General features: G+C 43.8%; 1 protein-coding gene across 3 annotated transcripts in view; it reads right to left on the reverse strand.

Moving 5' to 3' along the window:
• The window catches only part of LOC126195003 (medium-chain acyl-CoA ligase ACSF2, mitochondrial-like), a 282,623-nt gene that overhangs the window by 4,834 nt on the left and 253,076 nt on the right, over positions 1–24,713 (reverse strand). For 2 of the 3 annotated variants that reach the window (XM_049933426.1, XM_049933425.1), the window contains 2 exons: positions 16,501–16,649; positions 10,565–10,706 (listed from right to left, as the gene is read on the reverse strand). In XM_049933426.1, coding sequence (XP_049789383.1) covers positions 10,565–10,706; positions 16,501–16,649 — 291 coding nt within the window. The remainder of the gene's footprint in view (positions 1–10,564; positions 10,707–16,500; positions 16,650–24,713) is intronic. The other variant, XR_007538543.1, reaches the window with a different exon arrangement.

Below are 24,713 nucleotides of genomic sequence, written 5' to 3' on the forward strand. Positions count from 1 at the left end.
TACACGCTTCCAATGTGCGTTCACCGCGATGTCGCCAAACACGGATGCGACCATCATGATGCTATAAACAGAATCTGGATTCATCCGAAAAAATGACGTTTTGCCATTCGTGCACCCAGGTTTGTCGTTGAGTACACCATCGCAGGCACTCCTGTCTGTGATGCAGCGTCAAGGGTAACAGCAGCCACGGTCTCCGAGCTGATAGTCCATGCTGCTGCAAAAGTCGTCGAACTGTTCGTGCAGATGGTTGTCGTCTTGCAAACGTCCTCATCTGTTGACCCAGGGATCGAGACGTGGCTGCACGATCCGTTACAGCGATGCGGATAAGATGCCTGTCATCTCGACTGCTAGTGATACGAGGCCGTTGGGATCCAGCACGGCGTTCCGTATTACCCTCCTGAACCCACCGATTCCAGTCATTGGATCTCGACCAACGCGAGCAGCAAAGTCGCGATACGCTAAACCGTAATCGTGATAGGCTACAATCCGACCTTTATCAAAGTCGGAAACGTGATGGTACGCATTTCTCCTCCTTACACGAGGCATCACAACAACGTTTCACCAGGCAACGCCGGTCAACTGCTGTTTGTGTATGAGAAATCGGTTGGAAACTTTCCTCATGTCAGCACGCTGTATGTGTCGCCACCGGCGCCAGCCTTGTGTGAATGTTCTAAAAAGCTAATCATTTGCATATCACTGCATCTTCTACCTGTCGGTTAAATTTCGCGTATGTAGCACGTCATCTTAGTGGTGTAGCAATTTTAATGGCCAGTAGTGTAGTACGTGATGTAGCCTCCACAGGCGGCAATACATGAGCTGATTCTGGCAGCCAGTTGGTTGTACAGATGACGAACACCGTCGTGGGATACGTTATGCAACGCCTGCTCGACCTGTTCACTTAGTTCCGTAAGATTTGTTGGGTGACGAATCGCACGAGTCGCTTCTCATCCTAGCGTATCCCACACGTGCTCGATTGGAGACGTTTCCGGACATCGTGCTGGTCAGGGTCTTGTAGAGCACGTCGAGTTTCACGGGCAGTGTGTGGGCTAGCAGTATCTCGTTGGAACAACACATTAGCTTCCTGCTGCAAGAACGGCAAAAGAACGAATCTAACGACATTCTTTACGTACCGAGCGCTGGTTAGTGCCCCCTCCAGAACACCAGGGGTGAACGAGGGTTGTAGCTTATCGCACCTGAGACCGAACCGTCGGCACACGGACCGTGCTGTCGAACGTCAACGTTGAACGTGCTGAGTTCAACGTGCTGATGAACGCTGAGAAATGATGCGACTTGTGCATACGGTACGTGGGCCCCAACGTGGTATACGCGATCACAACGCACTCCAGCGGTAGTTGTGGGATGTTTCTTGTTCGTAAATCACACTGTTTACTAAACGGGCGCGCATAAAATTCCCACATTAGCTCTATTAAAACGCACATTTTCTTCATTGCTCATATGCTAGTCACGTTGCTCTATATGTAATGCTCACAAATAATAACTTCAATATCCATGTACATGCTTTAAGACGAAAAAGAAAGTACCATGTTCAGTCAATAAGGACACAGGTCTATAACAGTTTCATTACAAACAGTGCAATACAAGTGATTCTTGAGTTTCTCCCGGCGTATTTGATAATCAAAATATCCACGGGTGTGCTGCCGGTCTATAGTGTCCAACGGGCACAATATTTCGGCGATCATACATGTCGCCATCATCAGGTAAACTGACGGACTGAGCTCCTGTGAACGTGCCGGCATGGAGATCCGTACGCTAAGGCTGCTCAGAGGGAACTGGGTTCGGTCGCAGCTGCTGCTGCTGCTAGCTGCTGCTGCTTACATCTAATACTTTCTCCTCTTTGGAGAAGTGTGAGGGGGAGTTTGTAGCCTTTCGGCTTTTACTCCCCTGTGTACTTGTGTGTATGATTATTTCTGTATTTTTTGGTGTCTATGAAATGTGATGTTTGTTCTGTGTGAGTCTGGTACTTGCCTGAGGTTTGGCGAGATAATTGTAGTGGTTTGGGTAGGAGCAGGATTTGGGAATGGATATTGGGATTTTTCTCTTCGACTTAGTCGTCGAAGATCGTCATAGGGCGCTTATGCTTATCGCGGGACATGTCATACCGACCTAGGGAGTGGATGAGTGCATTTCCGGATCTGGAAGAACCCTCATAGAAGGCCCTTGCCAGATCCTGGAAACGCTCTCTCAGGAGTGGGATTTCGGCTGCGGCGTGCAAGTCGTCCGTAGGGAATCCGAGAGGTAGGTGCAGTGCCCTTCTGAGGGCGCGGTTCTGCAGCCTCTGGAGTTTGTCCAGGTGCTGCTTTGCCGCGTATCCCCAGACAGGGCACGCATACTCCATTACCGGCCGGATCAGGGCCTGGTATACATTTACTGCTACTGGGCCAGGAAGGGAGCTGGTTGTGTTCAGGATAGGGTATAGGATGGACATTCTGGCGCAGACCTTCCTGTGGACCTCGTCTATGTGGGGTTTCCACGTAAGACGAGAGTCCAGGGTTACACCAAGGTACTTGGCGGTTCTGCGCCAGGGGAGTTGGGTTCCATTTAGGTGAAGGTGGAGGGGGGGACGTTGAGGAGGTACGCGCCTTCCGAGCCTGCGGGTAATCAGCATTGCCTGTGTCTTCTCCGAGTTGATGGTGATGCGCCAGCGACGGGCCCAGGTTTCTGTGTCATCTAAAACCCTTTGTAGCCTACGAATGACCAGGTCCTTGTTCGCGTTTCTCGTGTAGAAGGCTGTATCGTCAGCGTACTGCGCAGTATGCACCAGGGGGGGGTTCGGTCGCGGCGGCGGCCGATTTAAATACCCTCCGCCCGCGGCGCGCTCCCTCCGCCGTCCGCGCCCCGCGCCACGGTCGCGCGGTGGAACAGATTGCGACGGCGTCTGAGATGACGTCGGTGTGATGGCTCTGTCCGCCGTGGTCGTCACAACTACACGTTTGCTCGATGTACTCTTGATTAACCCGATCGCTGGTTCCCAAGCCTTGCTAAGATTATAGCCACAGTTGCGGTTTATGAGGTCGTCATTGGTGCGAATTTCGATGGCCTCTCTAACAACGCTGTCCCAGTATCTCGACGTCTGTACCAGAATCCTCGTGCGGTCATACTCCATGGCGTGATTTTCCGACAAACAATGTTCAGCGACCGCCGACTTGCTCGGATACATCAGTCGAGTGTGCCTCTGGTGTTCACGGCATCGATCCTCGACGGTACGCGTCGTCTGACCAATATACGACTTGCCACACCGACACGGAATCTGGTACACGCCGGCCTTCCTCAAACCGAGGTCATCTTTGGCGCTCCCCAACAGTGCACGAGTTTTATTCGGAGGACAAAACACAGTTCCGACCCGGTGTTTCTTCAAAATGCGAGCGATTTTCCCCGAGAGTGCGCCTGTATATGGTATAAACGCAGTGCCTACCTCCTCCCTCGTGATTTCATCCATCTCAACAGGTTGTGCTGCAGTTGAGATGGATGAAGTCACGAGGGAGGAGGTAGGCACTGCATTTATTCCATACACAGGCGCACTCTCGGGGAAAATCGCCCGCATTCTGAAGAAATACCGGGTCGGAACTGTGTTTTCTCCTCCAAATGAAACTCGTGCACTGGTGGGGAGCGCCAAGGATGACCTCGGTTTGAGGAAGGCCGGCGTGTACCAGATTCCGTGTCGGTGTGGCAAGCCGTATATTGGTCAGACGACGCGTACCGTCGAGGATCGATGCCGTGAACACCAGAGGCACACTCGACTGATGTATCCGAGCAAGTCGGCGGTCGCTGAACATTGTTTGTCGGAAAATCACGCCATGGAGTATGACCGCACGAGGATTCTGGTACAGACGTCGAGATACTGGGACAGCGTTGTTAGAGAGGCCATCGAAATTCGCACCAATGACGACCTCATAAACCGCGACTGTGGCTATAATCTTAGCAAGGCTTGGGAACCAGCGATCGGGTTAATCAAGAGTACATCGAGCAAACGTATAGTTGTGACGACCACGGCGGACAGAGCCATCACACCGACGTCATCTCAGACGCCGTCGCAATCTGTTCCACCGCGCGACCGTGGCGCGGGGCGCGGACGGCGGAGGGAGCGCGCCGCGGGCGGAGGGTATTTAAATCGGCCGCCGCCGCGACCGAACCCAGTTCCCTCTGAGCAGCCTTAGCGTACGGATCTCCGTGCCGGCACGTTCACAGGAGCTCAGACCGTCAGTTCACCTGATGATGGCGACATGTATGATCGCCGAAATATTGTGCCCGTTGGACACTATAGACCGGCAGCACACCCGTGGATATTTTGACTAGTGCAATACAAATTTGCCACATAAGATAAACATTATTTCATCATTCCCAAATTTTAGTAGAACCCCAAGGTCAGTCTTACTTGATCAGTGTTCCTACCCAGTAACGGAATCTTTGCAACATGTGAATTACAAAAGGAAAAGGGGCAAAATATCTTTATACAAGTAGTGCAAGCTGTGCTGTAGATTAAGCCAATCGAACAAACTCATTCCTCAAAAAAAGGTGAACTTATCTATACATAACATCAAATATTATAGTATGTACTAGTATTAAACTGATAATAAAGCATCAGAACAACGTAAATGTAATGAAAAAAATTTAGGTGTGGCGAGACGCGAACCATCGCCCCACTACTCGTCTCGACTCAGTGACGCTACTCACTACGGTAAATGAACAACACATCCTCAAATGTCAATCCTAGATGTTGCCAGTCGCTAAAATCTTTAATCGTAGCTATCTTACTAATTGAAAGTTAAGTATCACAAATTGTACCAAGAACAATGAGTTTTTTAGTGCATTCTCAGTGTGTCGTTGCCTTTAAATAGCATACTCTCATAATACGCAAGTTACAACAATTCTTTTGCCACGAATATGCTGTTTCTCATTATTTCACTGCAACGAATCACACAGCTAACAACGGGTTATTCTCAATTTGCTGGTGCTCAGAAACGGCATATATACGTATAGGCTGGAAATGAATGCCAAAATGGCGCCTCACAGCTCTGTGCTGCAGGGAGATGGAGAGCTTGTGACGTAGGTGGCGTTGTGCCATCTCATTGGTCAACGCTCAGTCACACGCTCAGAATATCTGACATGCTAGATATTGCTCTGCTCGTTCGAAAAGTCTCCCGAACGTGCTATTCCACGCTATGACGTCAGAAACTCGGCACGCTCAACGCTCAGCATTCGGAAGCACGGTCCGTGTGCCGACGGATTAAGGCCTCGGTCGGGGCCAGTGTGTCTCGGACGAATGCACTCTACGGTACAGCGCTCACTAGGTCTACATCATAAGTACAAACGACCATCACTTGCCGCAGGAAAAATCTATTTTCATCGCTCAAGACCACGGCACGCCATTCGACCTTCCATATGATCCTCTGACGGCACCGGCCGAGCCGTGCACGTCGGTGTAGTGGTGTGAGAGGAATATGGGCCACAGGTAGGCGCACCCGCAGTCCCATTGCGAACAACTGTTTCGTAACAGTTCGTGTTGACACGTCTGGGCTCATAAGCCCTGTTATCTGTACGATCTGCCACTGCTACCCTGACAATAAGACGATTGTGGCGGGCGTCTGCGCTGCGTGGACGTCCAGAACCTGGTCTACAGGTGTGGTGCTGTTCACGTGACCACTGGTACCAGCATCGTTGTACGACTGACGCAGCACGACCAGCTTCTATGGCAGAATGAGATTTTCGCTCTGCAGCGGAGTGTGCGCTGATATGAAACTTCCTGGCAGATTAAAACTGTGTGCCAGACCGAGACTCGAACTCGGGACCTTTGCCTTTCGCGGGCAAGTGCTCTGCTTCTGTAAAGTTTGGAAGGTAGGAGACGAGGTACTGGTAGAAATCAAGCTCAGTTGGTAGAACACTTGGCCACGAAAGGCAAAGGTCCCGAGTTCGAGTCTCGGTCCGGCACACAGTTTCAGTCTGCCAGGAAGTTTCAATGATATACCTTCCTGTTGATATAATAGTGCGTTCATTGTTTTACTTAGTCCTTCATGTTCGTATAATAATGTCTTCACTGTTTCACTTAATCCTATTAATTAGGTGATCTAGGCAATGGTAGGAAGGTTACCACGCGTCAACTTGATACATGAAATACAATACAGTATACATTTGTTCCGTGCAGTGTCTTTGGTTAAGATCCTGTCATCCTTGCCACTGTTTTTTATGACTGAAGATCATAGGTAACTTCAGTCTTGCCCTGTGCTTCGACACAGTATTTACTGTGAACTCTGTGTACTCCAGTATTATACACTGATGGAAAAAATTGCAACACCAAATAATAATTAATGTAGAGTAATAAAATTTCAGGAGTACATTTGTCTAGAAAATATATTTAAGTGATTAACATTGCAAGATCACAGGTTAAAGTAAGCGCGACGTAAGCCTTTGCAAATGTGAAATGCTGGTACATTAATAACCGGGTGTGCCAGCCAGACTGTTGAATTCAAACATGTAAATGTGCATACACTGTGTTGTACACGTGCTGGATGTCAGTTTGTGGGAGATAATGTCTCGTATGTGCTCGAGTGGAGAGAGATCTGGCGGTCGAACAGGCCAAGACAACAGGGCGACAACCTGAAGAGCATGTTGGTCTCAACAGTGGTATGTGGGCGAGCTTTATCCTGTTGGAAAACATCGTCTAGAATGCTGTTCATGAATGGCATCACATGTTGGATCACCAGGCTGGCATACAAATTTGCAGTCAGGGTGCGCTGGATAGCCACGAGAGTGCTCTTGCTGTCATACGAAGTCGCACCCCATACCACAACTCCAGATACACAGGGTGGTCCATTGATAGTGACCGGGCCAAATATCTCACGAAATAAGCATCAAACGAAAAAACTACAAAGAACGAAACTCGTCAAGCTTGAAGGGGGAAACCAGATGGCGCTACGGTTGGCCCGCTAGATGGCGCTGCCATAGGTCAAACGGATATCAACTGCGTTTTTTAAAAATAGTAAGCCCCATTTTTATTACATATTCGTGTAGTACGTGAAGAAATATGAATGTTTCAGTTGGACCAAATTTTTCGCTTTGTGATAGATGGCGCTGTAATATAGTCACAAACGTATAAGTACGTGGTATCACGTAACATTCCACCAGTGCGGACGGTATTTGCTTCGTGATACATTAACCGCGTTAAAATGGACCGTTTACCAATTGCGGTAAAGGTCGATATCGTGTTGATGTATGGCTGATGTGATTAAAATGGCTAACGGGCGTGTGCTATGTATGCTGCTCGGTATCCTGGATGACATCATCCAAGTGTCCAGACCGTTCGCCGGATAGTTACATTATTTAAGGAAGTAGGAAGTATTCAGCCACATGTGAAACGTCAACCACGACCTGCAACAAATGATGATGCCAAAGTAGATGTTTTAGCTGCTGTCGCGGCTAATTCGCACATCAGTAGCAGACAAATTGCGCGAGGATCGGAAATCTCAAAAATGTCGGTGTTGAGAATGCTACATCAACATCTATTGCACCCGTACCCTATTTCTATGCACCAGGAATTGCATGGCGACGACTTTGAACGTCGTGTACAGTTCTGCGACTGGGCACAAGAGAAATTACGTGACGACGACAGATTTTTTGCACGCGTTTTATTTAGCGACGAAGCGTCATTCACCATCAGCGGTAACGTAACCCGGCATAATATGCACTATTGGGCAACGGAAAATCCACGATGGCTGCGACAAGTGGAACATCAGCGACCTTGGCGGGTTAATGTATGGTGCGGCATTATGGGAGGAGGGATAACTAGACCCCATTTTATCGATGGCAATGTATTTTGATTGCTTAGGTAATGTTCTACCGATGTTACTACAAGATGTTGCACTGCATGACAGAATGGCATTGTACTTCCAACATGACGGATGTCCGGCACATAGCTCGCGTGCAATTGAAACGGTATTGAATGGCATATTTAATGACAGGTGTATTGGTCGTCGAATCACCATACCATGGCCCGCACGTTCACCGGATCTGACGTCCCCGGATTTCTTTCTGTGGGGAAAGTTGAAGGATATTTGCTATCGTGATCCACCGACAACGCTTGACAACATGCGTCAGCGCATTGTCAATGCACGTGCGAACATTACGGAAGGCGAACTACTCGCTTTTGAGAGGAATGTCGTTACACGTATTGCCAAATGCATTGAGGTTGACGGACATCATTTTGAGCATTTATTGCATTAATGTGGTATTTATAGGTAATCACGCTGTAACAGGATGCTTGATCAGAAATGATAAGTTCACAAAGGTACATGTATCACATGGGAACAACCGAGATAAAATGTTCAAACGTACCTACGCTCTGTATTTTAATTTAAAAAACCTACCTGTTATCAACTGTTCGACTTAAATTGTGAGCCATATGTTTGTGACTATTACAGCGCCATCCATCACAAAGCGAAAAAAGTGGTCCAACTAAGACATTCATATTTCTTTATGTACTACTCGAATATGTAATAAAAAATGGGGGTTCCTATTTAAAAAAAAACGCAGTTGATATCCGTTTGACCTACGGCAGCACCGTCTAGCGGGCCAACCATAGCGCCATCTGGTTTCCCCATCCAAGCTAGACAAGCTTCGTTCTTTGTAGTTTTTTCGTTTGACGCTTATTTCGTGAGATATTTGGCCCGGTCATGATCAATGGACCATCCTGTAGAGCCAGTGTGTCTATCACGCAGACAGGTTAGTTGCAGGCCCCCAACTGGACTCCTTCTAATCAACACATGGCCATCACTGGCACCGAGACGGATCGAGCTGTCGTCAGAAAACAGAACTGATCTCCAACCTGCCCTGACCTGCAATGAGCTCTCACTTGACACAACTGAAGTCGCAAATGGTGATGTCCTTAAAGTAACCGATTTGTAACAGTTCTATGTGTCACTGCTGGTCAGATTGCTGGTGCAGACGCAGTACGATGCTCCAGAGCCACACACCGGGCACGATGGTCTTCCCTCTCGGTAGTGCCGCGTGGCCGTCCGGAGACCAGTCTTTTTGTGACAGCACATTCCCGTGACTACCGCTGCCAACAATCACGCACAGAGGCTGCGTTCCTGTCAGGTCTGTTTGCAGTATCGCAGAAAGAACATCCATCTTTTCGTAGTCCTAATACACGACCTCGTTCAAATTCAGTCATGTGATGATTGTGGCAGCTTTGACCCCATAAAGGCTAACATCAACTCACCCGTCCAATGTCAAAGGTAACTAACGCTGACGACCGTTACAGCGTGTATTTAAAACAGACCTGATCTGCATCCTCATAGTGGTATTACTGGGGCCACTCTTATGCCGAAATTTGAATAGACATCATCTTTCACATGTAGAAACACGTCTGCCAATTATCGTTTACATCCCACAACTCCTTCTTGGTGTTGTAATTTTTTTCCGTCAGCGTAGTTTGTCGCATGATGCTTATTAACTGGTCATGCATCTAATTAATGATATCAAATTATAAATGTACTATAGCTTAAGAATTGTGATTATTTCATTACGCTTGCTTTCATAATTACTAACTGTGGTTAATGTTTTGTTTTGCTTAGTGACATGTAGATACCTGAGGATGGTCTGTTTCTTACCGAAACTGTTTAATGAAGCGTCAAACCACCCGCGTGTAAACCACGATTTTCCAAAATTAATTAATGACCACAGCCAAATTCCTAGCCGGTGTTGTTGGCAAGTGTCGAATGACACATTCTCCTTACTGCTGAGACTTGGAAGAATAGGAATAGTATCAGCCAAACATTTTAAAACATAGACATTTATTTGCCTGAGAATATATCTACTTACAAGCATATCGAACAATATTTAGAAGGCAGCTTATAGCATCTTTTTTTACCTCATCCTTTAATGATACCACCTACTCCTGCTTTGATGGTAATCTACGTAATCTCATGTCAGAGAAATCCGATGTCTTGTAGTTAGTGTTTCTGACTGGATCACTGGTCGAGTCGCGTGTTTTCCCCGCCTGGAACTGGCTGTGAGTGTTTTCATCATCATCATCATCGACGCGCGAGTTGCCGAAGTGATGTAAAATAAAAAGACTTGCACCAAGCGGCCGAACTCTGTAGAAGGTGAGCCCCCCCCCCCCCTGTCAAATACACCTCTGTGCGCAGACACACATTTGCAATCACGTAATAGTAAAGGCCGTTAACTCATCTCCACGTGCACAGTGAAATAGTGCTTTTCAGTGGAACAAATTTCTTATTCAACAGAAGGTTTGATTATGTTGTGTTGGCATAAAGGGAGATAATAGTTAATTATTGTTATTCACTTACAATGAATCTAAGGATGCCATAATAACTGAATGAGATGTCGAAGGCCTATAATTTGATACAATACGGATGGTTTTCCATTTTGAATGGCACTGTTGTTCATTTATTTAAATTCAATTTAGCATATCTGCGAATCTTTAGGTTAGACGCTGAAGTAAAGCAATGGTTGAATACCTGTGGTTCAGGTCCTTTGTTCGTACGGAGCTATTACATTCAGAGCACAAAGACACACACAAAAACCTCACCTGAGTCTCCAGTATGTCCGGATGTGTCTCAAGTAATTCCTGGATCTCTTTCGGGAAAATGTTTTCGCCGTCTCGGATAATGCGATCTCTTAGATGTCCAACGAGCTTTCCGTAGCCATCTTCCCTCATGATGAACAGGTCCCTGCGTAAAACAGAATAACTCTTTATTCGTCTGCAATGCATTCATTAATCCATTTCTTCAGAGCGCTTCACAAATCCTTTGATGAAGAAGAAACTTCATGGGCGTGGAAAGAGTCTAAGTACACACAAAAAGTGAAACTGCTTTGGAAGCTGATTTGTTATAAACAATTATTATTAAAGTTTAATTTAACGTAGTTCAATTATCATGCAGTCCACTACCATATATGCAAGTAAATCAAACAACTATTGTTTATCCTATTGGTACCTTACATGGATGTTTGTCGTTTAACAATAGTTATCTGTGTGACGTAAAAATTAAGCCCTGTTTAAAATGAGTATTGTTACTTATCGTTCTTCTAATAGAAACCAAGACAATCAGATAATTGTAGAAGGGTTTGCTACTGTGACACGTTTTTAATTATCTTTTGAATTTATAATAATATTGAGTTTCAAGCGTTGTGTTGGATGAGAAGTTGCTCTCTCAGTCTTAGACCAAAAGGTACAATTTCAATGGATTCTTTTGATTTCATACTTACGAACTGGTATCACGTAACAATTTCAGTTCCTCTGATTTTCATATTGTTTTCTTTCTTTCTGGCACTTCCTTATCTATCTAAAATGGAGGCAAATACATTGACACCTAATCTCGAAGCTTGTTAGAACAACACATTTCACACTTCGAATAATTCTCACTAATTTGTCTTCAAGACCATTTTGCTTGCTACGAATCCCTGTTTCAATAGGGAAATGCATTCTGAGGTAATGAAGCTAAAGCATATAAAATATTTATTCAGTAAAGGCGAACAGTTAGAATACTGAGTAAAGGTAGATAACCAAACACCTTGGAGGGGTCTCTTCCAGACTTGTGCTTTACCGACGCGTTTGGTATTCTCTTCATAACAGCTACAATGAGCAAAGGATTTTCTGATCATTTCTTTCTTAAGCGATCAGATGATGGTTTTCATTGCTCTTCGAGAACAGTTTTAGCCATTCTTAACTTACTATGGAATCATTTTCTGGTGAGCAAAAGCATTAAAAATGAACGTAATCTCCAAACAACAAAAAAGGACCATAAGACTAATAGCGAGAAACGGTAATCGGTGTCATCGTAAAGATCTGTTCAAAATACTGGGAATTTTAGCAACACCATGTGAGTACATTTAGCAGTCAGCAACGCACATCAAATATAACACAACACTGATAACTACTGTACAGACAGCTCCGTCTGTGACCATGGAACACGATCTGTGCTGAATTTATATTTAGCAAGTAACTATACACATAAAATCCATAGCAGTATTTTCTGTTAAAGAACAAAAGACGTACAATGAACTGCAGAAGGAATTTAAAAAGCTTACTAAAACACACATATTTTTTTAAAAAAAAGACAGCTGAAAAGTACCTGTGAAGCAATACATTCTAAACGGTGCAGAATTATTTGGATAACACAAAGTGGGGATATTGTAAAAGAACTCTGAAACAAGTAAATAATAATGAAGTATAACGGTCATTTTATAAAACACTTTCACACTAAAATATTTCCTTTCTCCTGGAAAACCTCCCAAGCAAGCTCTTCTCTCTGAGCTCAGCTTCACACCTATTATAGAAAGATCTTGACTCTAGTTTTTGGGTAAGCAAACGGAAAGTTGAAGATCATCGTTCTGGTACTGATGTCGACTTTTAGTGCATGCAGAGAATGGTGTTGAGAAACGAATGAGCAGCGTCGTAGTACTAGCTTACTGCATTATGAAATATTGTGTATATATTGCGTATAGTGTGTGTAAGATAAGTGATCTTGTGAAATGAATGAATAGTGTGGTTCTAGCTTTCTACATTAGGAAATAAATTCTTTGGAAGAGGTTTCGACAAATGAGTATTGTACACTATAGATAATCAATTGAGATTGCTCTGTTTCAAAGAGACTGGCTTCGTATTGGGGGATGGGGGGAGGGGGGTTGGAGTGCCTAATCTACATCCAGCCATCGCAATTCACGTTTTCAGTAATTTCCCGAAATTACTTCACGCAAATGCCGATGGTTCGAACCATAAGCCCACGCAGATTCCTTGCCCCCATCCCTGTCAAACTAGACCTGTCAATCCCTGAATGTCTAAACATCTGAATTACGTATTGTGTTCTTAAACTGCAATACCGCGAAATGACCAGTACTCTCGTAAAAATGGTCCTCGGATGAATAAAACTACTGCTAAGATGGGCGACGTTGTCGTGTGATACTCAGTAGGTTCATAAAACGATTGATCCCGATTTCTCGGAGACACTTGAGAAGCGCATTTTATCAGAGCAGCATTTTCCTCCCTTTCTGCAAATCAATTATCGCTCGCAAACACTATATCTAGAGCTAATCGATTGTTTATAGGCTATTTTCCGGCTGTTTTTTCAACACAACACCAAATTTTTGGTAATAGAAGTTGATTCTCATGTAATATAGCGAACACCATCTGCTACAAGATAAATTGCTTGAAATTATTCCCCTCTGTTCATATCAATTTCTTTATTAATGTTTGCTTTATCAGCTTCCTTCGCGTAATTAAAGTTTCCACATGTAGTTTCCTTTTTAGAAATTATCCCCAGCGTTATCGAAATTGGCTGGAAATCAGAACCACACTTATTCACAGTGATGTAATAGATTTTGTGATGGGTAGCTACCAAGAACTAACTCCACAGGACCCGATATGAGAGCAATGCTCAACTTACTTTTCGTCACTTTCTATGAAACAAGAGCTCTGAAGCAACTGATAGTCGAGAATCCATGCACGACGTCAATACACCACGACAGAGTATTTTTTCAACGAAAAGATGACACTTTACGAATATTAATAAATTCTGACATCAATATAAATGTATCGAAAATTTACGAAATACTTTGTTTTGGCAAAATTCGAGTCCAGAGTTGTAACTAGAATGGTGGATTTGAGAATCTGCTGATTGGAATTCGAGAAATAACGGGACACATGTAGATATGAACGCGAATGTTGTGACCGCGAGTCGTGTTGTCGCGATTCCACTGCATGCTAGCCTGGACTCTAGCCGTGCAGGTTGCGCGGGACAGCCTACCTTCCAGGCGGACCAAGTACGTTAGCAATTCGAATGGCGTCGTACAAAGGTCGTCCGCATAATGGGAACTATGTTGCATGTCAGCAGGCACGTGGAACAAAACGCGAGCAGTTTCATATGACTGCGCAAACCAGGATATAAACCAGGTTCTGTGGCGTGCTGGGCCATTGCAGCTCTAGTTCACCACAGCTCACCTGCTGTGAAGCACAGACCAGTCCGCCACTCGCTGCCGATGAGTTCAACACAGAATCAGCAGCCCACCGATAACGCAAGACATCACCATAGAGCAGTGCCTACACTGGGAAGAAAATACAGGATGAGTCAAAATGAATTTTACAGATTTTTGAATGATATAGAAATTTATTGAGATAACTTTCAGAATCAATAGATGTGTTATTTCTTAGCTAACAAACTTAAGTTTTATTCGCCTAATGCATCAGTATCCCATTCCGCCACCAGGAGCTCCAGTGCAGCGCACAGTTAAAGTGGGTACTTTCACTGGCGCGGATTGTGCTCGCTCTCCGGACTTGACAACGTGGGATTTTTTTCTCTGGGGTTTAATTAAAGATTGTGTGTATTTCCTCGCTTACCAAACAAAAGCAACCTAAAAAATCGAACCTAAGCTGCAATTGCATGAGTAATGTCCAATTTGCTGCAACGAGTGTGGGGAGAAATTGATAACCTATGGGATGTTTACTGCATCGCAGATGATAGTCACATGGAACAAAAATGACACTTCACAATTTTTTTGGAAACTTGACGTTGTTTGCTTCAAAATAACACATCTACCTATTCTTAAAGTTATCTCAATAAATTTCTATATCATACCAAAATTGTGAAGTCCGTTTTGACTCAGCCTGCAACAGAGTTCACCGATTTGGGCTTAGTCCCTAAATGGATCTGGTGAAGGCTGGGACTGTTTATACAATGGTCACAGCAGAGTTGAATATTTATGTTATGGAATATATCAGTGCAGGGCACAGATATTTGTTGTTATTTCTGTAGCTGTACTTATTGTGTCTGGGTGCCTGACACTGTTTGTTGGTGCTACGGCCTGTTCAGACAGGCATATCAGCGGCATCTCATGCGCTGTTGTCAACGTATAGTAGTCACAGTAGCCGCATTGACTAGTGCCAAAGTGAAGCTATAACAATGAAATATGAGCAAAACTGGTGACCTTTTTGATGTGTTCTTCCCATGTAAGTCGTCTCCAGGACATGGGACACCGAAAGCTGTGATCTTAGTGCGGAAAGTCATCTTGCAGGTAACACAGCAGCACAAGTACGTAACCTGGGGCCGTCTCGATGTGCTGCCGATGATGGAGATCAAAGAGGTAAAATAAGAGGAGTTGTCATGACGTCACAAACTTGAAGCAGACCCAAGTGAAGATCCGCCATGTTATCTACCCCAAAACATTCGCTTCTGGTGGTTTGATTCCGTGTAGTCGTGAAGTGTTTTGATAAAAAATGCCGGCTTGCGTCGCTTACAGGTGTACTAATCGTTCTGATTGTAGTCTAAGGTTTAAACAAATCACATTTCATTCGTACGTGAACTTATTTAAGGGCTATTTTCTTATATATACTTGAAATTCTGATGCACTATAAAGTTTTACAGTATGGTTTTATTTCTATGATTTGACTTTAGATTTCCTATCAATCCAACGTAAAGAGCTCTCTGGAGGTGTGCAATACACTTGGTTTCCATTGTTTGGTTAACCCCCAGTAACTGAAAAGTGCTGGTAAGAAATATCCTGGAAATGGAGACTAATGTTTTAAAACGCAATAATTTAATATAAAAGTGATGTAACTATATGTAGTTAATTAAATCTTCAGTAAAATGTGTGGAACACCGGTTACAGTGGTTAAATTATAAGTACTTAAAGGGTTACATATTTGTTAAAGAAAAGTTCCCTATCTAAGTGCAGGCTATTTAGATCATTGCAATAATCACTGTGCTGTCATGTTAACCTGTAAATTGCTGTTATTTGCCACACTGAATGTCACTTGATAGGTACAATTCAAAAACGAAGCAGATGTGTGAATTACAATGGGGATGACAATCTTAAATTCAGTTCTTTCCCTTCGTAATTTAACGAATCTTCAACTTTGTTGACATGACAGCTGGCTTGTTTATATCATCCTTGCATACATCTAAGGGACACCAAAGAAAATAAGGTAAGTTTCTTGCAAACTTGAACATTTAAAATTTGCATTTGACTTGAAAATGCAACGAATACAAATCGGTGCCTCTAAACTATCAATCATTGCTTTTGGAGTTCTGGCTTTGTCAATTATCGACACAAACACAATCAAAGTGAATAGAAATGGATTACGAAATCACGCTTTCCATAGCACATACTTCTCTTCTCGTTTATTCGAAGTGTATAAACAAAAAGGAATTACAGTACTGAGGCCAGAAGCGTAATATTTTCGTGTCGTAATACTGTATCGAATACGCATTCAAGACCAGAAAAGGTTGGAAGTTGCGTTGCTTATGCTGTGTTGTTCACTAAAACAGTGTAACATTTACTATATAAAACAAATATCGCGTGAACACGACAGAAATAACAAACAACAAGCAATTGTAAACACTCGTCTGCTAATGTTTTGGGGGATCCAAGATGGCGGCAGACCCCGGCCACTGGCTTCAAAACAACGTGCAGCGTAACTCTGTAGCGCCATCTCCCCTTATTCGACCTCCATGGTGGAGGTGCGGTGCTTACCCCGTGCGAAGCCAGCGCTCGCGGTAGTAGAGTCTGCGCGTGCTCTCCTCGTCCGACCAGTAGCGCGCCACGGTGACGTAGCCACGCACACACAGCTCCCCCACCGTCCCCATGGGCACAACTTTGCGCTGCTCGTCCACCACCTTCACCTGGAACTGACAGCCTAAAGACACAAACTGCCTCCCAGCAGAGTCTGTAAAGAAACTGGTTCTCTACTTAAAAAAAAAACCTTTTTAAATAATAAAACATAACCGATACAAGGAATCTGATTACACCTGTTAGTCATGAACGAGAAAAAAAATTAGGTAATTCAGTACAATTATTACATAGATACGATAAATTACTTTATCGGGGGCCAAATGAGCAATTAAAGTCAATATAATTCCAGTAAACCTACAAAAGTAAAAACAAATTATTGTAGGAGCCTACATAGACATCGCGCATCTGCTAGATGCCCACGAAACACGTAATTTTATTTTGAAGCTGACAGCCAATGAGAAAATAGGTGCAGTTTTCAAGCAGTAATGGCGGACAGCATCAGCTGGTAATATACGTAATTTTATGGTAGCTAGTTTTACTACACAAAAAATAAAATATGTACTCCCTCCAAAGAAAGTTACAAACAAACATTAAAATAAAATTATAATGAGCAGCACAATGTCTGAGAAGAATTTTCAAAGAAAATTATTGTTGTTGTTGTTGTGGTCTTCAGTCCTGAGACTGGTCTGATGCAGCTCTCCATGCTACTCTATCTTGTGCAAGCTTCTTCATCTCCCAGTATCTACTGCAGCCTACATCCTTCTGAATCTGCTTAGTGTATTGATCTCTTTGTCTCCCTCTACGATTTTTACCCTCCACGCTGCCCTCCAATGCTAAATTTGTGATCCCTTGATGCCTCAAAACATGTCCTACCAACCGATCCCTTCTTCTAGTCAAGTTGTGCGACAAACTTCTCTTCTCCCCAATCCTATTCAATACCTCCTTATTAGTTACGTGATCTACCCACCTTATCTTCAGAATTCTTCTGTAGCACCACATTTCAAAAGCATCTATTCTCTTCTTGTCCAAACTGGTTATCGTCCATGTTTCACTTCCATACATGGCTACACTCCATACAAATACTTTCAGAAACGACTTACTGACACTTAAATCTATACTCGATGTTAACAAATTTCTCTTCTTCAGAAACGATTTCCTTGCCATTGCCAGTCTACATTTTATATCCTCTCTACTTCGACCATCATCAGTTATTTTACTCCCTAAATAGCAAAACTCCTTTACTACTTTAAGTGTCTCATTTCCTAATCTAATCCCCTCAGCATCACCCGATTTAATTTGACTACATTCCATTATCCTCGTTTTGCTTTTGTTGATGTTCATCTTATATCCTCCTTTCAAGACACTGTCCATTCCGTTCAACTGCTCTTCCAAGTCCTTTGCTGTCTCTGACAGAATTACAATGTCATCGGCGAACCTCAAAGTTTTTAGTTCTTCTCCATGAATTTTAATACCTACTCCGAATTTTTCTTTTGTTTCCTTTACTGATTGCTCAGTATACAGATTGAATAACACCGGGGAGAGGCTACAACCCTGTCTCACTCCATTCCCAACCACTGCTTCCCTTTCATGCCCCTCGACTCTTATAACTGCCATCTGGTTTCTGTACAAATTGTAAATAGCCTTTCGCTCCCTGTATTTTACCCCTGCCACCTTCAGAATTTTAAAGAGAGTATTCCAGTTAACATTGTCAAAAGCTTTCTCTAAGTCTACAAATGCTAGAAACGTAGGTTTGCCTTTCCTTAATCTTTCTTCTAAGATAAGTCGTAAGGTTAGTATTGCCTCACATGTTCCAACATTTCTAAGGAATCCAAACTGATCTTCCTCGAGGTCCGCTTCTACCAGTTTTTCCATTCGTCTGTAAAGAATTCACGTTAGTATTTTGCAGCTGTGACTTATTAAACTGATAGTTCGGTAATTTTCACATCTGTCAACGCCTGCTTTCTTTGGGATTGGAATTATTATATTCTTCTTGAAGTCTGTGGGTATTTCGCCTGTCTCATACATCTTGCTCACCAGATGGTAGATTTTTGTCATGACTGGCTCTCCCAAGAAGGCCATCAGTAGTTCTAATGGAATGTTGTCTACTCCTGGGGCCTTGTTTCGACTCAGGTCTTTCAGTGCTCTGTCAAACTCTTCACGCAGTATCTTATCTCCCATTTCATCTTCATCTACATCCTCTTCCACTTCCATAATATTGTCCTCAAGTACATCGCCCTTGTATAAACCCTCTATATACTCCTTCCACCTTTCTGCCTTCCCTTCTTTGCTTAGAACTGGGTTGCCATCTGAGCTCTTGATATTCATACAAGTGGTTCTTTTCTTTCCAAAGGTCTCTCTAATTTTCCTGTAGGCAGTATCTATCTTACCCCTAGTGAGACAACCCTCTACATCCTTACATTTGTCCTCTAGCCATCCCTGCTTAGCCATTTTGCACTTTCTGTCGATCTCATTTTTGAGACGTTTGTATTCCTTTTTGCCTGCTTCATTTACTGCATTTTTATATTTTCTCCTTTCATCAATTAAATTCAATATTTCTTCTGTTACCCAACGATTTCTACTAGCCCTCGTCTTTTTACCTACTTGATCCTCTGCTGCCTTCACTACTTCATCCTTCAAAGCTAACCATTTTTCTTCTACTGTATTTCTTTCCCCCATTCCTGCCATTTGTTCCCTTATGCTCTCCCTGAAACTCTCTACAACCTCTGGTTCTTTCAGTTTATCCAGGTCCCATCTCCTTAAATTCCCACCTTTTTGCAGTTTCTTCAGTTTCAATCTGCAGTTCATAACCAATAGATTGTGGTCAGAATCCACATCTGCCCCTGGAAATGTCTTACAATTTAAAACCTGGTTCCTAAATCTCTATCTTACCATTATATAATCTATCTGATACCTTTTAGTATCTCCAGGATTCTTCCAGGTATACAACCTTCTTTTATGATTCTTGAACCAAGTGTTAGCTATGATTAAGTTATGCCCTGTGCAAAATTCTACAAGGCGGCTTCCTCTTTCATTTCTTCCCCCCAATCCATATTCACCTACTATGTTTCCTTCTCTCCCTTTTCCTACTGACGAATTCCAGTCACCCATGACTATTAAATTTTCGTCTCCCTTCACTACCTGAATAATTTCTTTTATCTCGTCATACATTTCATCAATTTCTTCATCATCTGCAGAGCTAGTTGGCATATAAACTTGTACTACTGTAGTAGGCATGGGCTTTGTGTCTATCTTGGCCACAATAATGCGTTCACTATGCTGTTTGTAGTAGCTAACCCGCATTCCTATTTTTTTATTCATTATTAAACCTACTCCTGTATTACCCCTATTTGATTTTGTATTTATAACCCTGTAATCACCTGACCAAAAGTCTTCTTCCTCCTGCCACCGAACTTCACTAATTCCCACTATATCTAACTTTAACCTATCCATTTCCCTTTTTAAATTTTCTAACCTACCTGCCCGATTAAGGGATCTGACATTCCACGCTTCGATCCGTACAATGCCAGTTTTCTTTCTCCTGATAACGACGTCCTCTTCAGTAAAATTATTAATTGACTTTAATTGGCGGGTTTTCAACACTGTCAACAACACGAAATAATGGAAAGAATATTTATTGGGACTAAACAAAACTGAGATATTGTGACAGTAGTTTTAAAATAGTTAATTTAACTGCAATTGTCTTTAATTTTGAAATGAGAGAGAGCGTAATAATTTTCTTTTAATGTCTTAACTGTTGCTGCAGGCAGTGCGATGACATCAGCGGTGGTCCGCGCGGACGACGTGTGAAGTGAATGATGGTTCGTGGCGTGAAGGTAATGACGGATCCTCTTGTTTCATTAATATTCCAGTTACGGCGGTGGTCCACGTCTCCGTTGTAGTCGAATCAGCGTATATTACCAGCTGATGCTGTCCGCCATTACTGCTTGAAAACTGCACCTATTTTCTCATTGGCTGTCAGCTTCAAAACAAAATTACGTATTTCGTGGGCATCTAGCAGATGCGCGATAATAATAGTTTCAGTATGTGCGTTGTCGTTACGCGGGCGACGTTTTATTATTAAAAGTTTATTAATCATGCGGTGCGGGTAGGTCGGAGTTATGCAACGTCTTTAGCATTTAAAATACACCCCTGGAAATTGAAATAAGAACACCGTGAATTCATTGTCCCAGGAAGGGGAAACTTTATTAACACATTCCTGGGGTCAGATACATCACATGATCACATTGACAGAACCACAGTCACATAGACACAGGCAACAGAGCATGCACAATGTCGGCACTAGTACAGTGTATATCCACCTTTCGCAGCAATGCAGGCTGCTATTCTCCCATGGAGACGATCGTAGAGATGCTGGATGTAGTCCTGTGGAACGGCTTGCCATGCCATTTCCACCTGGCGCCTCAGTTGGACCAGCGTTCGTGCTGGACGTGCAGACCGCGTGAGACGACGCTTCATCCAGTCCCAAACATGCTCAATGGGGGACAGATCCGGAGATCTTGCTGGCCAGGGTAGTTGACTTACACCTTCTAGAGCACGTTGGGTGGCACGGGATACATGCGGACGTGCATTGTCCTGTTGGAACAGCAAGTTCCCTTGCCGGTCTAGGAATGGTAGAACGATGGGTTCGATGACGGTTTGGATGTACCGTGCACTATTCAGTGTCCCCCCGACGATCACCAGTGGTGTACGGCCAGTGTAGGAGATCGCTCCCCACACCATGATGCCGGGTGTTGGCCCTGTGTGCCTCGGTCGTATGCAGTCCTGATTGTGGCGCTCACCTGTACGGCGCCAAACACGCATACGACCATCATTGGCACCAAGGCAGAAGCGACTCTCATCGCTGAAGACGACACGTCTCCATTCGTCCCTCCATTCACGCCTGTCGCGACACCACTGGAGGCGGGCTGCACGATGTTGGGGCGTGAGCGGAAGACGGCCTAACGGTGTGCGGGACCGTAGCCCAGCTTCATGGAGACGGTTGCGAATGGTCTTCGCCGATACCCCAGGAGCAACAGTGTCCCTAATTTGCTGGGAAGTGGCGGTGCGGTCCCCTACGGCACTGCGTAGGATCCTACGGTCTTGGCGTGCATCCGTGCGTCGCTGCGGTCCGGTCCCAGGTCGACGGGCACGTGCACCTTCCGCCGACCACTGGCGACAACATCGATGTACTGTGGAGACCTCACGCCCCACGTGTTGAGCAATTCGGCGGTACGTCCACCCGGCCTCCCGCATGCCCACTATACGCCCTCGCTCAAAGTCCGTCAACTGCACATACGGTTCACGCCCACGCTGTCGCGGCATGCTACCAGTGTTAAAGACTGCGATGGAGCTCCGTATGCCACGGCAAACTGGCTGACACTGACGGCGGCGGTGCACAAATGCTGCGCAGCTAGCGCCATTCGACGGCCAACACCGCGGTTCCTGGTGTGTCCGCTGTGCCGTGCGTGTGATCATTGCTTGTACAGCCCTCTCGCAGTGTCCGGAGCAAGTATGGTGGGTCTGACACACCGGTGTCAATGTGTTCTTTTTTCCATTTCCAGGAGTGTATATATCCGGTTAATGCCAATACTTCGTACAGTTCTTTCCCCGTGTTGCACAGGAAAACAGTCACATGTGTTTTTCAGTATAACAGTCCGTTAAGCATCAGTTCAATAACGTCGTCGTCTTTAATACAGTTTGGACGATATAATAAATGTTTCTTGATCAAATCACAGCACTGTTCTTTTACTTAACATTTTGGTTTGGTCCACTGTCGCGCAATTCTAACAGTTAGTGTCTCCACAAGACAATGGTGTCTGGTTCATGGCTAATTGTCACAAGTTCACACAGTCTGTAAAACCGTCACCGCAAACACTCGATATAGTTTTCAGGTTTTACTGTTCACTTAATAATGCACGATCTCATGTTAACACAGCGGACGCACTGTAATTAATTGTTCTTCCGCGTATCACCGTCTTTCACGGCGAACTTTTTACGTTTTTCCGCCTGCGAACCGGCCGCGTGTTACAACAATTCGCACGCACTCTATCGATAGTCGTTCGCTCTCTCTCTAACACAATACTTCTCTGAGACTAACCAAAGATTTACAAAGCATATAGAAACAGAACATTCATACTCGTACAATATAAAATATAAAACAGTAGCAAAATGAATGAAGAAACAATGTGGCGTATTAACAAATAAAGAATAGTTGAAATAAATTATGTATACGTACTATGACAAGGTAATGAACAAGAGAAAAAAAATTATCGACTTTCGGGGAAAGCAATGTCTTTACAAGTCCAAGGGCATTGCTTCATCTTACATCACGAGGGCCATTCGATAAGTAAGGTCCGATCGATCGCGAAATGGAAACCACAGGAAAAATCCGATGAAACTTTGCACAAATGTGTTAGACAGTCTTTATAGTATGCTCGCCCATCGCTTTACGTCGCTCCTTTCAGTTCTGAGCACGTAAAGACGCTTAAAAAATATTGTCTTCTGCCAAGTATGAGTGCTTGTGAGAGATTTTGCCTGATTTCATGCAGCCAACACAACGTAACTGTCAACGCATTTCCTTCTTTATAAAAATTCTCGGACGCACACTGCAGGGGCGAGGACAGGAATCGTTAGCGCTAGGATTTCACCCGGAACAAGTGCCGCCCACTCACCCCTCCGGAACAAGTCCCGCCCACTCACCCCCGGTTTTCCCGGTCTTTGTTCAGCACCTGGGCATCGTTTCAGTTGACCCATGTGGTTTACCGTGTTCGGCTGCACTTGGAGTTGTTACATTAATGTCTTGCTAGGTCTTAAATGTTGCCAGATAGTTAAAAGACATGTTACCAAAAACGTGCACAATTGGTGTCAGCTGTGCCAGGTACTTCGACAGCAAACATAAAAGAAAACAATTCAGCACTGAATTCTTTAAATACGAGAACTCAGTATTTAGATGAATAGCCAATGAAGAAACATACTTCTTTGTGAGAAAAGGCACCCAAAGAATAATTTGCTTGGAGAAAGAGGAACCACAGTATACTTGACACTTGAGCTTCAGAACTCAGACAATATGTGTGAAACAAGCACTAATGTTCACTATACTTCCAAAGGGCATCAAAATTACTTTGTTCTTGCTAGATCGATCCAAGCTGTTTTCGCATGTTATTCAGTGAATAGTTTTGCTGAAAAGTTTTAGGGGTGGAGGAAGAGCTAGCACAACATGAAGGACGTTTTACAGCCGTGAAACACTGCAGCATTTATTTCCTCCATAACTGCTCTGTGACAAACATACACATCATCATTATTATTTTTAAAAAAATGGTTTGAATGACATTTATGAAACTAATAAATCTATTGGTTAAAACAGACAGGACAAAGAATAACGACAGATTATTTTCGTGAGACGTTTGCAACAGCATATAGGACACTAATCACACAGAAACAGCCACAATTCTTTATAACCTCGTTTGTGATGCGCATGTATGTCACTGAAAGAATTTACAAGTTAAAATTCACCCATTACCCATGTAGATTCTAGCGAAATATGTCATACAAGCAAATATCTTACTGCTTTATTGGGCATTTCTACTTTATGGCATTCTTATATTCTTTAATTTTCGTGAGCTACTATGAGGGCCTACATAAACAAAACGACTTTGACTTATTTCTATATAACGTTGATTTTAGACAACGGAGTTATTCGACTGCATCCATCGCTTTACTACCGACATGACAGATTCAAAACCATTGTTTTCGCATTGTATATTTGCTCTGCTGTTTCCCTCAAATAAACGTATTATAACAAGTGAATTAGTTAATGAAAACTTGTCCTTATTGCCATTAAATAACATCACGTTATTTTTTGTTTGGTATTGCTGGCGATGCTTTCAATTCTCTATAAATATTTTTATTTCTTTAATAATGCACGTTCATATTATATTACAATCCAGCAAAACTTAAATTTCTTATCGTCACTGAATTTCATCACAGTCTAACATGTGCCGGACTGTGACGATAACAACTTTGATGTAGCTTCCCGTCTGCGGAACTGGCGGCCGTTCAGGGGAGGGCCTTACACTACGGATAGGCATGGAGGGGGGTGAATGGGCGGGACTTGTTCCGGGTGAAATCCCAGCGCTAAGGGCACGTGACAATGACGATGCTCCTTCAGTGGGAAG

Source organism: Schistocerca nitens, chromosome 7 (assembly GCF_023898315.1).
Source record: "Schistocerca nitens isolate TAMUIC-IGC-003100 chromosome 7, iqSchNite1.1, whole genome shotgun sequence".
Classification (NCBI taxonomy): Eukaryota; Metazoa; Arthropoda; class Insecta; order Orthoptera; family Acrididae; genus Schistocerca; species Schistocerca nitens.